Source organism: Micropterus dolomieu, linkage group LG09, assembly GCF_021292245.1.
Source record: "Micropterus dolomieu isolate WLL.071019.BEF.003 ecotype Adirondacks linkage group LG09, ASM2129224v1, whole genome shotgun sequence".
In the NCBI taxonomy this organism is placed as follows: Eukaryota; Metazoa; Chordata; class Actinopteri; order Centrarchiformes; family Centrarchidae; genus Micropterus; species Micropterus dolomieu.
In genome coordinates, this window is record NC_060158.1 from 19,881,768 (window position 1) to 19,900,089 (window position 18,322).

At 42.5% G+C, this 18,322-nt stretch overlaps 1 protein-coding gene across 1 annotated transcript; it reads right to left on the bottom strand.

The window, feature by feature from the left end:
- Positions 1-2: 2 nt before the first annotated feature.
- LOC123976493 (juxtaposed with another zinc finger protein 1-like) lies at positions 3-14,836 on the bottom strand. Its single transcript, XM_046058720.1, has 5 exons — positions 14,552-14,836; positions 7,019-7,091; positions 5,554-5,750; positions 4,010-4,179; positions 3-2,878 (listed from the first exon to the last, which is right to left on the bottom strand). The coding sequence occupies exons 1-5, from the start codon at positions 14,664-14,666 to the stop codon at positions 2,702-2,704; spliced, it is 732 nt and encodes a 243-aa protein (XP_045914676.1). The 5' UTR covers positions 14,667-14,836; the 3' UTR covers positions 3-2,701.
- Positions 14,837-18,322: the final 3,486 nt, after the last annotated feature.

Below are 18,322 nucleotides of genomic sequence, written 5' to 3' on the forward strand. Positions count from 1 at the left end.
GCTAAAGAGCTTTTTACTTTATTTTGCAGTTTTTTCAGTCATTTCCTGTTTACATTTAAGCAGCTTCTCTTTTATATAGAAAGACAGTTTGACATTGTTTACAAGTTACTCCGCTCAGAACCTGTTGTCCCCCCCATACAAAAAGGAAACATTGGTCTCCACGTTACATACGAAAATATAATTTAAAAGCACTTGACAAGACACGTTACAATACATTCACTGTACACAGTATATTGAAACCCCTCCCTCATCTCCTCCTTCTGCACACAGCCTCCGCTCCTCTTCTCCCATATGTGTAGCCTAATACTGCAATTGGGCCCTGTATAAAGCCGAAACTATTGCCACGGTGACGCCGATGTCCGTGAAGTGGAGATGGTTTTTACGAGTGTTTCACAGAGCTTTGAAGGGAGACACTCTGTCTCCATCCATCTCGACCTGTCTCTGCTCTGATCCAAGCCACGGTAACTCTTCCCCTATGCTGAAAAGCAGGAATGAAGCTTTGTACACACGCACACCATTATCTCATGGCTGCTTTCAGGGTACTGAAGTCCACAGACGTACTTTGAAACTGATACCAAGGTTTTTGGAGCTCTTTCAGGCCACATTTGTGCTTTCGTAAGGTTGCACATGACTTAAAGGCGTTGCATGTACAGTACAGTCACATGGTAATTACTAGTCAGGAAATCATTTAAAAAAGAAATGAAAGGGTTAAATCATTTATGTTTATTTAACCCTATAAAATTAATTAGGGGGTTAAATAAACAAATGCCAGAAGAAGAAAAAAATCTGACATCTGCCTTCTAAAGACAATGTAGAAAATGAAGTGTTATCAAAGTGTATTAAAAAGAGGTCTCTTTGCTGTGCTAACCCAGTGGTTTCCATGGCAACAGCAGCTTGGAGGACAGGAGGGTGTGTGCATGTCAGAGGTCACTGTTCCCATCAAACGAACAAAACAGAAAAAAGCTCATGCTTCGAGCCTTCTGCAGAATAAAAACATTGTGCACGATGAGGGAAACGATGTCATGAATCAGTTGTGTCTTGGCACGCGGCACCACACCGCTCTTGTTTTTCTAGAGGCAATGATATGAGTGATGAAATCCCAGTCAGGGGACAACAAGTTGGCCACCACTACACTACATGACGCAATGCTGCCAGCCAGCCAGCCAGCCATCCTGCTCCACAGGAGTCGAACCAGCGGCCCGGCACAGAGAACATGACAGATCTGAGCACTGAAACACACAGAATACACTAACACTCGATAGGCTGATGACTTGGATACTGCTGAAAAACACACACACCCGGCACTCATGCACATCACACACACATACAGTACAAACAATGAATTGGAATGCTCTTGTCTACAACACACACAAATGACAGGTCTTTCAAAGACAAACCCACCCTCTTCTTTCATACATTATTTCTCTCGTTACGACACAGAAAGCATGCGTGAAAACATTCCGTCGATTTACATCCACTCATCCCCCCACCCCTCATCAGGCACATGGTATGGTCAATGTTTGGCAGTGGAGAGCTGTTGGCAACAATCATGGAAAAAACTAAACAACAACAAAGATCTTGGCAGCTGGAATAAGGTTTGATGCTTAACCTGCTTCCACAGCTAAGTCTCTGGAACACAGCTCTGGCACTCTGAATGAGGAAACACAGGAGATATGAAATACATGGATGGCTTCCTGCGGGGATGAAATGTTTAAGATATGGATTACTGGCCTGGGCCGTGTTCTAATACGTTCAGCGTCCCTTCCTGATCAACAGTAAAACATGAGCATGTGATTACGACGTGTGTGTGTGTGTCGTACCGAAAGGCGCAGCCTATTAGCTCCTGATCTCTAGGATGTGGCGAGAGAAAACCTGACTCTCCGAACCTAAAGTCAGTGAGATCTTTCACCTCTGATGTGACTGAACTGGCCGTCTCAGCAAATAAGGAATAAAAGGAACACTTACTGATACGTAGAAGAAAAAAAAACCCGAAATAATCTAAAACACTGACAAAAATATATAAAATAAAGCTTGAAATTTGAAGCTTAAAAATAAAATGTAACTATTTATGTCTATGCTCATGAATACTTTTATATATTTGTATGTACACATACATATCTGTCTATTGTTTATATATCAATATATATATATTTAAAGTATAACTTAACTCTCGCACTTAAACCCCCAGACGTTACTGCAAAGGCACAGATCTAAGCCCAGCGAAGTCCCGGAAATAGAGTGTATCGACCACTGAACTTAAATCAGCACTAACATCAACTTCGCCCCACTCAAAGCTGAGCAGAGAATGGGGCAGGGCTTGGTTGCACTTTCTGTTTCACATCTTCTTTCGCGTTTCCCCTCTTTTCTTTCATATTGTTTGTTTTTTTGTCTTTTCTTTCTGTTGTTTTTTTACAGTTAGCACCTTATGTAACAATATAAAAAAAATGTGATAGCATATACGAATGTGCAAATGTACAACAATAAAAATACTACAAAGATACATTTGTTTTTCTCCAAAAATACATGGATAGAAAAAAATTACGTAACACAAATAAACAAAAAAAGATGAAAAAAAATTTGAAGAACTTAAAGCATGCACTTGATCCTTTAGTGTTTGGGATGGGTATAAAAGGGGCGGTCGGCTAAGAAAAGTCAGGATAGGGCTATGTTTGGGGCAGTTGATTGGTTTGACCATGGGCTCTTAGCCCTGAATCTTGCGCAAGATCTCAGTGGAGACAGGTGGGTGGAAGTTGATGGTGTGGTGTCTCAGGCCCTGCGAGGTCTTGTAGCTCTTGCCGCAGCGACACTTGAAGGGTTTCCTCACACGGATCTGCGTGCGGTGGCCATTCTTGGCATGGTACTTGATACCGTTCACATTCTGAAGAGACAGGGAACATGACAAACATTAGGAAAGGGGAGAACGGTTACATGTAGCCTATTTACACACAAACCCCATGTTTGACACACAATTTTGACCTTGTAATAATACGTATGTATGTAATAGCACCTGTTCTACACTTTTATACCAGACTGGGGTCACAAGTTGACAGCTTATTGACCCAGTCCTGGAACTATAGTACTTTACGTACACATACACATTACTGCTAAACCACAGCATTATACCAAATTGTTTACATACAGATGTCCCAATCAATGTTTTTCACCTATCCAGATCCAGCTAATTTATACCCATTATACAGGACACCAACATTTGAAATACTTTACTTAACACAACCTAAATTCCACCAACCAGCGCCTCTAAAGGTCACTAATAAACACATTACATCATTCTTATAACACGGCAAGACTTCAGGAAGCCACAGTGAATCTTCACAATCACAAGAAATAGTCCAGCCCAAAACTGAACCTGCAACTGAGTTTGGGAAATCAAATATGGAGTTAGCACCTTGGTAAATTTATTTAAATAAAAATGTTAACTGCAATGGTCTCTTTATAAATAAAATATCTGTTCACATTCAACAAACATGTGTGTGATTATAGCTTTAAAGTCATTATATTTAAAATTTTTTATTATATAGCTTTTGACTGCCGATCACTGATAAAAACTGATAATAATAATTCAACAGTAGCCTTTATAGTAAAATTATTCCAGAAACCCCTCTTCACCATTTCATATCGAGTCAGGTTGGATAACACATGTGGACCCCTTTGAGATAAACACCAAATGTGACTTTCTCCCACGTCACTGTTTTGGTCTAAAAAGGGTACAAGAGAGTAATGTTGCCACAATGTCCATTTGTCAAGGAGCACAGACTGCAAGCTGAATGAATGTTTTGTTACCCGCTGTAATAAAATTCAACCAAAGCAAATACATCGTGATATATTTATCAGAGCTTCCAATCATGACATTCTGGATTTATAATGTGCTTTTTCAAACTTTTAAGTTATGTCCAGGCATGTGATACTCAGACAAAAGCCCCAGTGTGAACCTCGTGTCCGATGGCGGCGTAGCTGGGACTGACTTCTCGGTGCTCTGGCATAGGCTTACCTTGTATCTCTTCTTGCAGCCGGGGACGGGGCAGGCGAACGGCTTCTCCTCTCCCCCATTCATGCACATGGAGCTGAGGATAGACTCGGAGCTGATGGCGCTTTCTGTGGTCCACGACTCATCGCTGTCCGACTCCTCATAGTCTACCTCCTCCTCATCATACTCACTGCCTGGAGGCACAATGCAGACACACAGAACAAAAAAAAAAAAAAAACGCTAGTCAGCCCAGATGAAATATGGATGGGGAATTAACCCAAGAGGACGTCATACCTTTGGAATTTACCAAACAGAAATGATTTGTGACTTTTTATCAATACTTTTTTCTATGTTTTGCTCCTACTTTGATTCATTAGCAGCCCACTCGTCACTGACAGCACTGCTCAGACAAAACAGCAGTAGTGTGCATGTGATTGTGTGTATGTGCTTCTGTGTGTGCCTGTGAGTCAAAACACAGGGATTGGCACAGAGAAAGAGATCATTAAGTGGGAGTGATCCCCATTGCTCAGCCTGGAAAAAGTGCTTTGCTAAGTGCAGAACATTTTCCACTCACATGCATGCACACACTCTCTCACACACACAGACATCCACATACCACATTACTGAAATGTACAGGCATGCACACACACACACACACACACACACATACACACACAGAGACACACACACACATAATGGCCCACTGACCCCCCCACCATCTTACAGGAAATGCTGCACCTCAGCATGAGGAAATGGATGGCACCCTGGCACATGTCAAAAGAGTGCGAGTGCGAGTGTGTGTGTGTGTGTGTGTGTGTGTGTGTGTGTGTGTTTGTGTGGGTGCGTGTGTGTGTGTGTGTGTGTGTGTGTGTGTGTGTGTGTGTGTGTGCGTAGCCGTGCTGGTGTATAAGCCCAGACCTAACACTATGTTTGGAACCATTTGGGCTGGAATTGGACATCTGCTTCTGGGCTGTGCAACACACGGCCCCATGTGAACACACAGCGTGACAGCTGCTATGTAATTAGCAGAGTGTTGACTGGGCTGCTCACTGCAGGGGCCACCAAAGCCAACACACAAATAACACACACACACACACGGAGCAGCAGGAGTAGACAGTGGTTGGGATTTTAGCCTCCTCTACTTTCTACTCTGGGAGCAGATTTTCTTCATCATTCAAATATTTCAGTTACTTGTATGAAAACATATCCAAGTTGTTACGAAATAACTTTCTATGGTTAAAACAGTAATTTGAAATTAACATTTTCCTTTACTGAATACAAGGTGAGCTGGTTATGTTATGTTTTGAGTTTTTCTGCCCAGTCACTGGGTATGAAATGAGCTGCATTCCATTTATGTTACAAATATCTTCATTTGCTCATTATTACGCTGTCCAAATTTGATGAATAGGCTCCTGACAGCGCAACCATAACTGTAAGCTTTTTCTGTTATTACCAATAGGGTTAATATGCATTAGTCGGTTTCAACACCTCCATTCACTCAACAAGTATGAACAATCCATCTTTCTGCATCTCAAACTAACATTTCAACACACACACACCTGTCGTACCTGTTGGTGTGCTGCTGCGGAAGGAGGAAGAAGGGGTGATTGGGGGCGTGACGGGAGGCGTCAGGTTACCGCTCGTGTGGCGAGGAGGCGTGGCCGTGCTGTTCCTGGACACTCCGCCGGTGATGGACAGGGACAGTTTGGGTGTGGCCTTCTTCTTCATAGTCTCCTGCTCCCTGCGCGCCGCATCCGTCATGAACCTGAGGCGGGGGTGGGCGTCATTTAAGTAAATCCCGTAAACCTAAAATGTACCAGCAAACTTCCCGCTTGACAACCATGCTGATGTCAACTTGAGCGCCTTATAAATGGAGGCAATGCTGGTGGAGCAACTGACAATGAAATGACAAACTTCATTCAAAAAACATACATATTTTAATCCGTCCAGAACTTTCCATTTTATTATAATTTACAACTTAAAAGTATAATGCTGATTTATTACAAATTGGGTATTAATTTAATTGGCCATCATTTCTGTCAGTTATGATAACACTACACTGACAAAAATAATTGCTCAGATCTTGCAACACGCAGACATTGCTACAGCAACATTATTTGGAGGTAAAACCAAAAGTGAGTGCGCCTGAGAGAACAGTAATAATCCCTTATTGGAAAGCTGTGCATGTACAACTACGGCAATAGGGGAAAAAATTACCAGGAAGTCTTTCTTTAAGCTATGATGGATGTTTACAACACACAGTTTGGAAAATAATGTTACTAATGGCCTTGATGTTTAAAACTACAAATTTATGACCCCAGCTTAGCCATGATTCACTGGAATTATACTCTAATAACCCTTATTTACTGTAGTATTCTTTTTATTCTAATTGTGTTTGTGCTTTCTAATGTTCTCTTGTGTTATTTGCTGCTATAATAGGGGCCTTTAAGGTTTCATCTCATCTAATTATGGCTGTTCTGTACACTGGTGCTATGAGAAGGAAGTCTGAGGTTTGACAAAACATAATTGAGCTGCTGAATATGCAGCCATCACAACATTGTACAGTAAATACAGATGACATTTACAACCTCGTCATTTGAAACGATTACCACAGAAAACAAACCTCGCCATCTCCTTCTCCCTCTGTTGTACCGTTATCTTTCTTAACGTCGCGGGAGTGATTTAACGGGGCATTAAGTGGCATGTGACATGTCGGTTCACCATACAAAAACACACATGCCGTAATCCTGAAACGGCGCCTGTGGCTGTGGTGTTTGCAGCGCACGGAGCAAGGAGTGATTGTCTTGTGTGGTTTTCTGTGCTGGTCTGTGGATGAGTCACTGCTGTGTCTATGGGAAGACATCAGTCATTTGAGCCTCTCTCCACAAGCCACATCTGCACACACTCACACACGCATAAACACAGACTTTGACTGGTGGAGCAATGCTGCCCTCTATAGACAGACACCTTTGGTTGTGTGTGTGTGTGTGTGTGTGTGTGTGTGTGTGTGTGTGTGTGTGTGTGTGTGTGTACCTGTTGATGTAGCTTAGGGCCAGATAAGTGGGCTGCTGTTGCTCCTGCTTCTCCAGGACCCTTGGATCTGTGTCTGAGAAAGAGAGAGAGAGAGACATTCAGATTAATTACCACTCTCTGTGGAGGGAAAATGCTGTGTGAATACTCTCAGTTAGGATCTGACACATAATCTATTCTTCCTGCCAGACTGGCTGACTGATTACTGGATGTTTTCCACACTGCGTTCTCTGTATTAGTCCAAAATATGTGAGAGCCTGCAGATACATTTCAGATACTTTCATAAGCAGGCCATTATTACGCCAGCGTCAAACCCTCTGTAATTTACTGGCAATGCCTTTCCCAAAGTGACCCAAGGCTGCTTAATCATCGCCAGAGTCTGAATGTGGCAAAGAAGAAATTTGTCCGAGAGTGAAAGAGCAACTTGGAGGCAGTGGTGAATGTACACAGTGTATTACTAAGAGCACACGCACACACACACACACACACACACACACACTTTTTCCAGTTGACTTGCTAAGTCAGTAACACTACAGTAGGCAACTTCCACTGCCTGAGGGAAACAGCGTTAACTTCAAAGCCCCACCTCCCACCCCCTGGAAAACAGGAGCAAGTGTGCATGAAAACACTGCGGGTGGGTGTATCTGTGAAGTACCAGTGCCACCAAGCGTTCAAAAAGGGGAACATTCAGAGAGACCAAAACAAAAAACATGTAGGTTTATGTCATGGCGTGCATGGCTATGTCTGTGTGAGTGTGTGCATGTAGGCATAATTGCTGGTTTATATATAATGGCTAGCAGATGTATTGCAATTCAGGTCCAAGAACTGGATCATCTCTGTGCAACAATTAACAACACACTCCAGGACACTCCTTCCAACTAATACCGTGTGTGTGAGTGTGTGTGTGTGTGTGTGTGTGTGTGTGTGTGTGTGTGTGTGTGTGTGTGTGTGTGTGTGTGTGTGTGTTTTCGTGTTGGCCTTCTTAGCCCTTCAGTTTTCAGGCTTTCACACCTCATAATTAAAAAAGAATGCAGACTTCCCACAGTGCAGGAGAACACCAAGGAGACCAGCAAACAAGAAAACAACCTAGAAGAAAATGCACACTACTGCTGCTGTTGCTGCTGCTGTGTAGACCTGAGCCATCTACATTTTAGTGTGTGCAAAAACACTGCAAAGGCTAGGTGAGAAAAAAGGACAGCAGGGGCATGCATCGATAAACAAACACACTCATCTGAGGTGGTCCACAGAGGTGGTCTTTGACATTCTTTTATAGCTGAGCCTTAATAATCCTACCTGCTGTTCAGAAGTAGAGACCAGATCACACGCACCAACACTCCTTGACCTGTAGCACTAAGGCTGGGTCACGAGACATGACAATGAGAGCTAGCAGCATCTTGAAGTCTGACCTCTTTCAAACCACTGAGTTTGAATTTTTTTGTGGCTTGTCCAGTTTTTTCTCTGATATGAAGTGACAATATTTCAGGAATATTTAAAGGCAAGAAAACTTTGAAAAAGTAAATGTGTGTTATGTGATCCAATAGGGGAGCTCAGAAATGCATCAACTGTCTGTAATGTGAACCTCAAGAACCAGGAAAACAACTTACATTACATTCAACCAAAACGTTCAAACGTGTCAAATATACTGATTATGTTACTCTGACCACTATTTTCTTAATTGATTAATGGATGTGGCTAAAAAATGTCAGAAAATAGTGAAAAAATACTGAGATAAAAGCTTCAGATTGCTTGTTTTATCCAACCAACAGTTCAAACCCCCAAAATTCTATTTACTGTCATAGATGAAAAAGAAAAGCTTAAAAACCTGGAAGGTGGAACCAGTAAATTGCCATTTCTGCTAGGAAAAATGACTGAAACAATGAATCAATTATCAAAACAGTTGCAGAATAATATTCTGACTGACTAATCGTTCCAATAGCTATAATTTCAGTAAATAGTAAAAAAATGAAGATTACAATTTCCCAGAACCTAAAGTGGCCTCTTAAATTGCTAATTTTTGTCCAACTTACAGTCTATATTCCAAAGATATTTAATTTATAATTACATAACTCAGAGTAAAGCACTGAATGCTTGGTACCTAAACAATCAAAACTGAGAAATGTTCTGTAGGGTGACTTTTTATCAACTAATCTTTCATGAGAATTGTAATTATCAAATCAACAACCTCTCACTTGTGGAATCTCTATCTGCGATGATGAATCACGAGTCCAACTTTTACATGGTTGGATATATTCAGAATTACTGTTTACCACTGTAACAGTGGTACAGAGGTAGTCAGTTGAAGTCAGCTAAATTCCATTTGGGCAAATGTTTGACAGCCAGGTATTAAACAACAAGAATCAGAAGAAAAAATGGCAGAGATTGACTTGGGACTTGGGATGTCCAAGGAGCACAGAGTTGTTGCTTTAAGATGAGGTAAGTGCGTGCATGTGTGAATAGAGAAGGGGGGGGGGGGGTGTTGGTAGAAATGGAATACACCAGGTGCAGAGAGAGAGCTGCAGTAAATGTTCACCGGCTTTACGACTTCCGCTCACCTAGCAGGACAGGAAGCTAACACACTGCTGATCCTGCGGCTGGAACAGGAGGGGGGGACACCCACACACAGACACACGGAAAGCTACATGAAAATCAATTTCAGATTTTATTTGCAGGTTTTTCATTTAACCTACACAGTGCACTCCTGCTCTGTGTGTGTACATGTTGCTGTGTGTGTGTGCTGTGTGTCTGAGACATTTCAGAGTCTGGTGGGTCTATAAATATCTCCTTAATTAGCATTCCTGTCATTAAAAGCAGCAACCAATCAACAGCAGCTCCACTCATTTCAACACACACATCCATCTCTCACCAGCAGTGCACTGCTGCCCCCTGCTGAAAACACACTGTGCATGTGTCCGCATGTATGGGCACATGTGTAGGTATGTCTGTGTGCTGAAACCAGGCCAAGAATGTACGGCTTGTTTTGCAGACTGCTAATTAAGCCACAGAGAGCATTTAAACGTGTTTCTAGAGCAGCAGGCAGCCGGATGGAGGGAGAGGAGAGGAGGAGGAGGAGCAGGGGGGATATGGGTGGGGGGGAAGGCAAACTTCTCTGTAATTACGCTTCCTAGTGCTTGGTTGCTTGGTGGGGCGCTTGGGCCCTGCGACTTCCGAAAGGCAAACTGTGTGACTGTGTGTATGTGGATGTATGTGTGTTGTGAAAAGAGAGGGTCTGCAGTTTGGGATGCCAATCTACTAATTGCCTCGCTACACCCTGACAGGTCATTTGGAAAGTATGGTGAACACACTCTCTCACATGCACAAGAAATATGCACGCCCCTTCCCGTTTCACACCTCCGAAAGTGGGATGGGAAAAATCTGCCAACTAGGCCTGGGCTATATGTTTTAAATCATTATCATGATATTAATATGAGTATTTTCTGATACTGATTTATATCACAGAATGGCAAATGTATGAAAATGACCAATAGAGCTGAATATATACTGACATACTTATACTTATGTATCATTTTAAACTATATAATTATATAACAATATATATATATATATCATTGTAAACTAAATATTTTGATAGTTTTGGACTGTTGGTCAGACAAAACAAGACATTTGAAGAGGTCATGAACTTTAGGCTGGTTGTAATGGATTTTCAGTATTTTATGACATTTTATAAGCCAAACAAATAATTAATTAATTAAGAAAATAATCTCTAGATCAATAATCAAGAGATTGTTTGTTGAAGCCCAATAAAATAATGCAATGTACTGTACAGACACAGGTTCTCAACAGTATGAATAAACCATGTCCCATTGTTATGCATTTACATGACAACAGACATTATTTATGCTATTATAGAATATTATGATAACTAACTTGCTTTCATTATCAATATATATGTTTCTTGATTAATCAGTTAATCTTTCTGTCTATTAAATGACTGAATGCAGCAAAAAAAAATGCCAGACACTGTTACCCAGAGTCAAAGGTGACACCAAGTATCTTGTTTTGTCTGACCAACAGTACACAACTCAACATATTGAATTTACTAATGTGAGAAGTTGGAACCAGCGAGGAAGCTTGCATTTTTTCTTGATAAATGATTTAAACAATGAAATACTTCATAAAGTTGCTGCCGATTCATTTTCTGCTGATCAACTCATCCACTAACTAATCCTTTCAGATTTGAAGATCATATCACCACAAAATGATTTCAGCTGAGAATCATTCAAAAATAATGTTCAATTATTGCTCAGCGCTTACGGCAACATCAAAAACCCTACTGCAAAGACAAATTGTAGTAATTCACCAAATACCTCCATTTGCTATGCAATTATACCTTTGTTCGGGAAAAAAAAGTAACTTCAGCACAGAAGGGGTTTTCCTGCCTGTTAATGACAGACAGGTAAAAACTGCTTCACCATATTGTATCTGCTTCCGTGTTTTCTTTGAGCCAGGGCAGATAAAGGAATACAGCCAAACTGCAGCTGAATGAAGACGCCTTTATAAGTTAGTGTATGTTAATTATCAGCATGCTACAGCAGAGCCTACATTATTTAAACACAATGCTGACTCCTCGTGTCAAGTCACGGCTCAGTGTTTGATTCCAGTTGTAAAACCAAATCCAAACAAAGGAAAGCAATCAAACTAAGTTCTGTCCTAACAAAGCTGAGATGTTTGGGATTTCCCTTCGCTTAACCTTCTCTTTCACATCTCTTCCCCTCTCTTAATCTCTATCTGCTTGCCCTTCCCTCCCAGCCTGTCTTTGTTGAGGTAAGAGGGCAGGTATGTGCTTGTGCAGGTGAGGACACAGCACAACGCTGCCGTTCACACAGGCAGACGAGCCTGACATCATTACATTCCTCAGACCTTACCTAGAGTCACAGAGCAAAGCCTTCGACAACAGCCAAACACCGCACTAAACACTGTTCACCTAAACCCATTTCCTTTTGAATTCAGCTGTAATCTAGTGCGGGTATGTTACTGGAAGGCTGCTATCCTTTCTTCTAGGATGAGGTCAGCACTGAAGACCCACACATTACCCACGTTCCTCACGGAAAGGATTGCGACAAGCTCATCTGGTCTGTTTGCTGCCAACTATTGTGCGCTGTGTCAGAGGGGGCGGGGGTCCAAATAAGACACATGTTGAGAAAACTGAGATACACAGGGGCCCAAACCAGAGTCAAAAAAACCCTACTAATTTCTTTTGGCTGTGCCGCACACAGGGTACCCTACCACAAGAGGGCAGCACAGTCTAGGGTAATGACCAGGTGTTTCTAGCACAGGCCTGTGCTGATTTTTGCACACTGACCTGAGACCTACTGACTCACATTCACCCATATTCATGTCTGATAGCACACGGCTGTTGTCACCTCTGGATTATCTGATTTCTTGTTAGTGCCTGCTTTTTCGTAATTTGTTTGCACACTGCAGGAGAGACCACAATCACGGCAATCTGTTATCTACAAACGCCTCAAACAGCTTATCTGACGCCTCACGTGAAGGAGCTCGGAGAATCAAATAAGCTTACCTTTTGATTGTCCGTTAATCCCACACTGCTGCACCACTTCAAACCTAAAACTAAAAGGGGAGCTAAATGCATCCACCCCACCACCTGCTATCCCACACTCTCACCTACATCCCCTCCATCTGTCACACTTCCCCCTGTGGTTACTCAGTTTGCGAGCAGTATTGATTAGACTATGTGTGACGTGCTGATGACCAGCAGAAACGAGCAGAGGGACAATTCATTAATTCAACTGATCTAACTGGTAAACCGCCATTCTGTTCAGCTGTCGGCTGGGGTCAAAGGTCAAGCCAAGAGCCAGATGGGGCATCTACCAGTGTCTGTGGGGTTTTGGCTGTGCGACTGAAAAGGCAATATATATTTTGCATTTCTTTCAATTTAATTTGTTTACTGGTTGGTTCGGGGAAACATCGTGGTCTACAAAGCCACAGGTTAAAAAAAATTAAATGGCCATTCAGAGTGTTGATCACCCCATCCACTGCTTGGTTTATTTGCAAGTGATGCACGCAGCATATGGAAGGATGAAGAGTGATCCACAACACCACCGCTCCACTTTCTCCTAACCAACACAGTCCAACAAAGTCTCTTTAACCCCCCTTTTTGAAGCATCAGCACGCCAGTCCCGTTCCACATGTGATGTGACATCACACGTCGGGTGTCGTCACCACAGCTGGCTGCTCGGGAGCGCTCTTTGTTAGTGAGACAGCAGGTGTGCAATAACTCAGCCAATATACTGCCCCCAACGCCTTTGGGGACAGCCAGTTGCCATGGCAACTGGCTCAATGAAGCATCCATTCTACGCCCTCACCCCGCAGCCTCACCCGCTTCGAACAGCCTCCCGAGGATGGATACAAGCCACAAACTCACGACTCCCTTGATTCTTCTATAGTGTAATTTGCTATGGTGGATTATATGTTAATCTACCAGAGTGAATTATTTGCTGAAGTGTTAAATATTTACAAGCAGTAATAGCAAAGTAGCACTCCCTCATCAAAAACAAGGCAATGCTAATGGTTATTAATAACAGTTTATTTAATGTGCCTGCATCCAAGAGAGGCATCTCTGCAGGTAGAGTTCTTAATTAACAGTGCAATTAAAACAGAATTTGTTTTTCTTGAGAGGCCACATTTAACACCTGCACTGAGGGTGACAAATAGACATACAAACTGCTACCAATATACACAACATTTTTTTAGTAATGCACTACTTATGTCTTTATTACTCAGCAATAGATGAAATAGCTTGAATTAATTGCATGCTGTTCCAAACTACAGTGTTTACACAGTAACTATTTTGTCTGTCTAATGTTAAATGGTGGGTAAACTGATTGCGAGTCTCCACATATCAGGTGACAGTTATCAGGAAGATTTACTGTCAGATGAAAATCGAATAAGCCGTGCAACAAGTTGAAGCTTGTGCATGTGGAAGATAATCAAATTATTTCATTTCACGTCTGCCACAACTTGGTTCAACTGATACAGTGTCAAGGGTAATTAAGTGACACCAGCATTATGCGTCGCAAAAGGTGATGTCTCGATGCGTGGAGACACCTGAGGTGACAAAAGCGACAGACTTGTTGGCAGCTCAATACACAATTGGTGTGAGAGGAGCCCCGGCTGCTCTGCAGCAGGCCTTAAAACGTAAACACACGGACTCCTCTGCAACGTTTAGCCGTGAAACCGCTGCCTGGTCGGAATGCTAGTTACACCTATGAGACCTACGCGGCCCTCATAGTCGAGTTACCGCTGCAAAAGGTAACTATCTTAGTTAAAGAAATATAAAAGCAGACGGGCACGTATTTCACAGAGAAGCCGTGTTTTTCAAAAGAATTCAAGTCTCTTGTTGCTGAATAACTCCCACTCCGACGAGCCTCGACGGAGAGCGAGCGGCAGGAATAGCGGAATGCAAAGCCGAGCCTATAAGCGTTCAGCTAACTAGCTAGGGCGCTAGCTAATACCAGCTAGCTGCCTAGCTCTGTCTCCCCCTCTGGCCCCACTCACCGATGTGATTGTCCTCGATGTGGACGATGAGCTCGGCGAGAGACTCGAACTGGAGTCCGCAGCCCCCGAACCTGCAGGAATTAGAGAAGAAAGAGGCGGCGGCGATGCCCGTCATGTTTTCGGCGCTGGTGCATTCACCGGGTAGAGGGGGGTCCGGGAGCCGGGGTGGTGAACGAGGAGGCAGAGTCTTCGGGTTCAGGGTGGGAGCGCCGCAGAGCGCGGAGCGGCGGAGCAGACACCGGGCGGCCAGACAGGGCAGCGGCGGACGCAGCTGGGAGGCAGGCGGGACGGTGGGGGTGGGGATGGGGGGAGGGTTGGCTGGTGGCAGCCTACGTCACGACCTGCCTACCTGTTGGCATCTGCGCCCCCGAAGCTGTGACATTTGATGACATCAAACACACATATTAAAGTGAAGTTCAGTCTTAACACTTTTGCATGCGTTATCAAAGAAAACGTAAGCATAGTTTATGCAAAATACGGAGTGTGTGGAGCTATGCTGTGGACATAATCTTCATTTAATTCAGATATTGTCTTCTTGCTCATATTGATCAAGCAGAGCTAGGGCCAGTGTGTTTTATGCGTTATGCTTATATCTCACATCTAAAGTAATTGTAAATGCTATAAAATTCTATAACAGGTAATATGCTTCATAGGCCTATTGACAGAGCAACAGCCTTTAATAGCATGACGGCATAATATAGAAAGAGTTGAGTCTATGGTGGAGTCTGTACACTGAGAAAATATATGGAGGAGAAAATTAACTTGAATAGGAATTGATTTGATATGTTACATTTATTGTAAATGCCCACAATGAATATATAAGAATAAGGAATAATAATCAGAAAATTCACAAATGTCATGGAACATTTTATTTAACTGTACATCACCCATGACAGGCAATATACTGCACATTTGTCTTAAAGTTTATGCTTAACCTGTGCGTCACCCAATAATAAAACACTAAGTAAGAGTCCCATTAGGATCGTGCCACTGAATAGGCCTGAGCAGTCATTCATCAAGAGACTGTGTGGTGGACTGAGGTCTTCTCTTTATATTCATCACAGTAAATAATTGCTGAATCACAATTTTCCCAAACATTAATTTTTAGTGAAGTGCTTAGCTTAAAGGTCTTTTCCTGTTTTATCCTTTTTAAGTCTTACGTAATCACTTTGATTTGCTCATGTGTATGAAATGTGTAATATAAACACCTTACTTTTATGTTTTAATGGAATTTATTCACTTATTGCACTGTAATGGGCTGGAGACAACATTTTTCAGGTTTATTTAAAAATAAATAAATGCAGAGTGACTACTGGGTCTGCACCCATGAACTCCACAATACAAGCTTACGTTCCTTCTTAGCCACTATGCTCCTCCAATGATCTGCCATCCCTACACACAAAGCAATCTTAGTCCTGGCTGTTCTCATTTGTAACACCATGATGGTGGAACAAGCTACCACATGCCATCAGAGCAGGGGCGTCCCTCTCTAACTTCAAGAAGCTCTTGAAAACACTTTCTCTTATAACACCTCTTACCCCTAACCTACAACATGCACATCCTGTGCTTTTCTTCTTCTGTCTCCTTACAATTCTCCTGTATTGATTGCACAATTAGTTTATTCTTACTTCTTTCCCTAGGTATTTACCCCATTGATGCTGTACGTGCAGCTCTTACTAGTATTTATTGCTGCTCTCACTGTATTGCTGCTTTATGGATGTTTGCATGTTGTTCCTCAAATGGAAGTCGCTTTGGATAAATGTGTCTGCCAAATGGGTAAATGTAAATGTGCTAAAGTTTTTGCTTGAAAACAGACATAAATGGACTTTTGATAATCTGAAAATCAATCATTGTTTGCAGCATTTTAAATTATTGTTGTTTATTTTCCATTACTGGCAAAGTCACCCATTATAACTCTAATAAAGGGGTGTTATAGTACAACTGCACACGCATGCTATCTGTGTGTGTATCTGTGTATCAATATTTATGCATCTATTACATCCACAAAGTTTACGGATTAATATTACCCAGTAATGGCTCAGTGGTGAGGAGAGGACTTTGTAATGTGTGTGTATGTGTGTGGCTCCCAGAGAGAGGAGAATGTCCTTAAATCACCAGGGCTGGCTAACCAGGGCCGGCTGGCCTGTGTTGGACCTGTTAATCAAGCGTTAAAATGGCCTGTCATAAACCACTGGCCAGTGACTTCAGCAAACAACCTTAAGACCTGGGAACACACTCACTCAATTTCTCACTGCCTTCTAGCCACCCAACTATATGGCACACACACTCATACACACAGAAACATAAAATAAGCTCAGATTCACCGCTGCACTAACACATTGACAACAACGACAACATGACATCACCGGCGTCCACAGTCTCTAACACATGTACAGTACAGAAATTCAGTGACTTCATCAGCCTAACACAGATGTTCTCTCTTACACACAAACATGTAGACACACATTCATTACACACAATCACGGCGTATCAAAGCTGTGACAGTGACGCAGTTCCCAACACCATTACGTAAATGAGAAGTGGTAGCATGTGTTGTGAAATGCAAGAGGCAAGGGAGAGACAGTGAGAGTTTATGCTGCATGACGTCATCTGATCTGAGGTCTGCAGGCAGTGCAATGTAACAGTTTGGGATGGATTTCAAACTAGCACGGGTTTTCTTATTCTCACCTCGTTTTTGCTGAAGACAAAAACAGTACAACCATGTTTGATGACCTACACGCAACTCCAGTGTACACATGTGGACCAAACCAAATCATAACACGCAGACACACCGGAGGTCTGCTCTCGAGTGGATGTGCATGTGAGGGCGGTGTTGGATGTAACTTTAACGCCAACCATAGCATTACATAACCAGATGACTGTAACTTGTATACTTGGAGGCTGTTTAAAGGGTCTATTTCCAGTTACATTTTAAGTCGCACATTAGTCCCACATTACTCTGCAACTCGCTGATAGAAATAGTATATATAGAAACCACCATGTATCAAGTCAAGACAGTTTGGCAGCTGAGCCAGATGTGTGATGTAGCTGTAGAGAGGATAATGCTACGTGGGGATTAAGGTCAGTGAGTTTGTTTGGCCTTTGACCTGAAACGCCATATTTTTACAAACAAGGTGACAGTAGGCTCTGAGTGGGCAGATTTCTAAAGCTCCCTGTCTGGCTGTTAAGAGCCTTGCTGAGGTGAAGATGCCAGATGGTAATGGCTAGTATTGCCACTGAGTTATGGAGGTAGTTGTAACCTCAGCGGCGTTGTCTGCTCCAGGGCACCAGCCAGAGACTTCCTGGCTGCCGTCATACACGTTTTAGTGTGACTGTGCACTCTTGTTGTAAAACATCCCTGATCTTCACTGAAAACAAAACTCGGTGATTCACATCCACACTGGGGGAAGAGCTCAAAACACAGAGTGACATCATCACAACTTCCTGTTTCTTCTTGTTGCCATGCCTACCAAGATTTGCATGCTCTAGGCGATTGGTGGATGATGAGTCAGTAGGGTTTGGTTCCATTTTGCACTTCTACCACAACAAAACCATATCCCTCTGTTCAGCTCCAGCACAGGAAAGTCTGACCAAACATGGCAGAGATATTACTCTATGGCTTAGCGCAGTGGAGATGTAAATCCCTCCTGTTATTTTGTGTGGCCAATGGGATTTCATGGCATCATATAAATAATTTTATCAAATTACAGCAGTGGGCATTTATTTGTTTTTGGAAGCCATAACTGAGTTTAGTGTAACATGAGTGAAAAC

Excerpts from the sequence above, each read along its gene's own strand:
- LOC123976493 (XM_046058720.1), bottom strand. The coding sequence starts at position 14,666 with ATGACGGGCATCGCCGCCGCCTCTTTCTTCTCTAATTCCTGCAGGTTC. Across the intron at positions 7,092-14,551 it reads CATCGAGGACAATCACATCG|ACACAGATCCAAGGGTCCTG; the intron begins GTGAGTGGGGCC and ends TCTCTTTCTCAG. Across the intron at positions 5,751-7,018 it reads GCCCTAAGCTACATCAACAG|GTTCATGACGGATGCGGCGC; the intron begins GTACACACACAC and ends CCCCCGCCTCAG.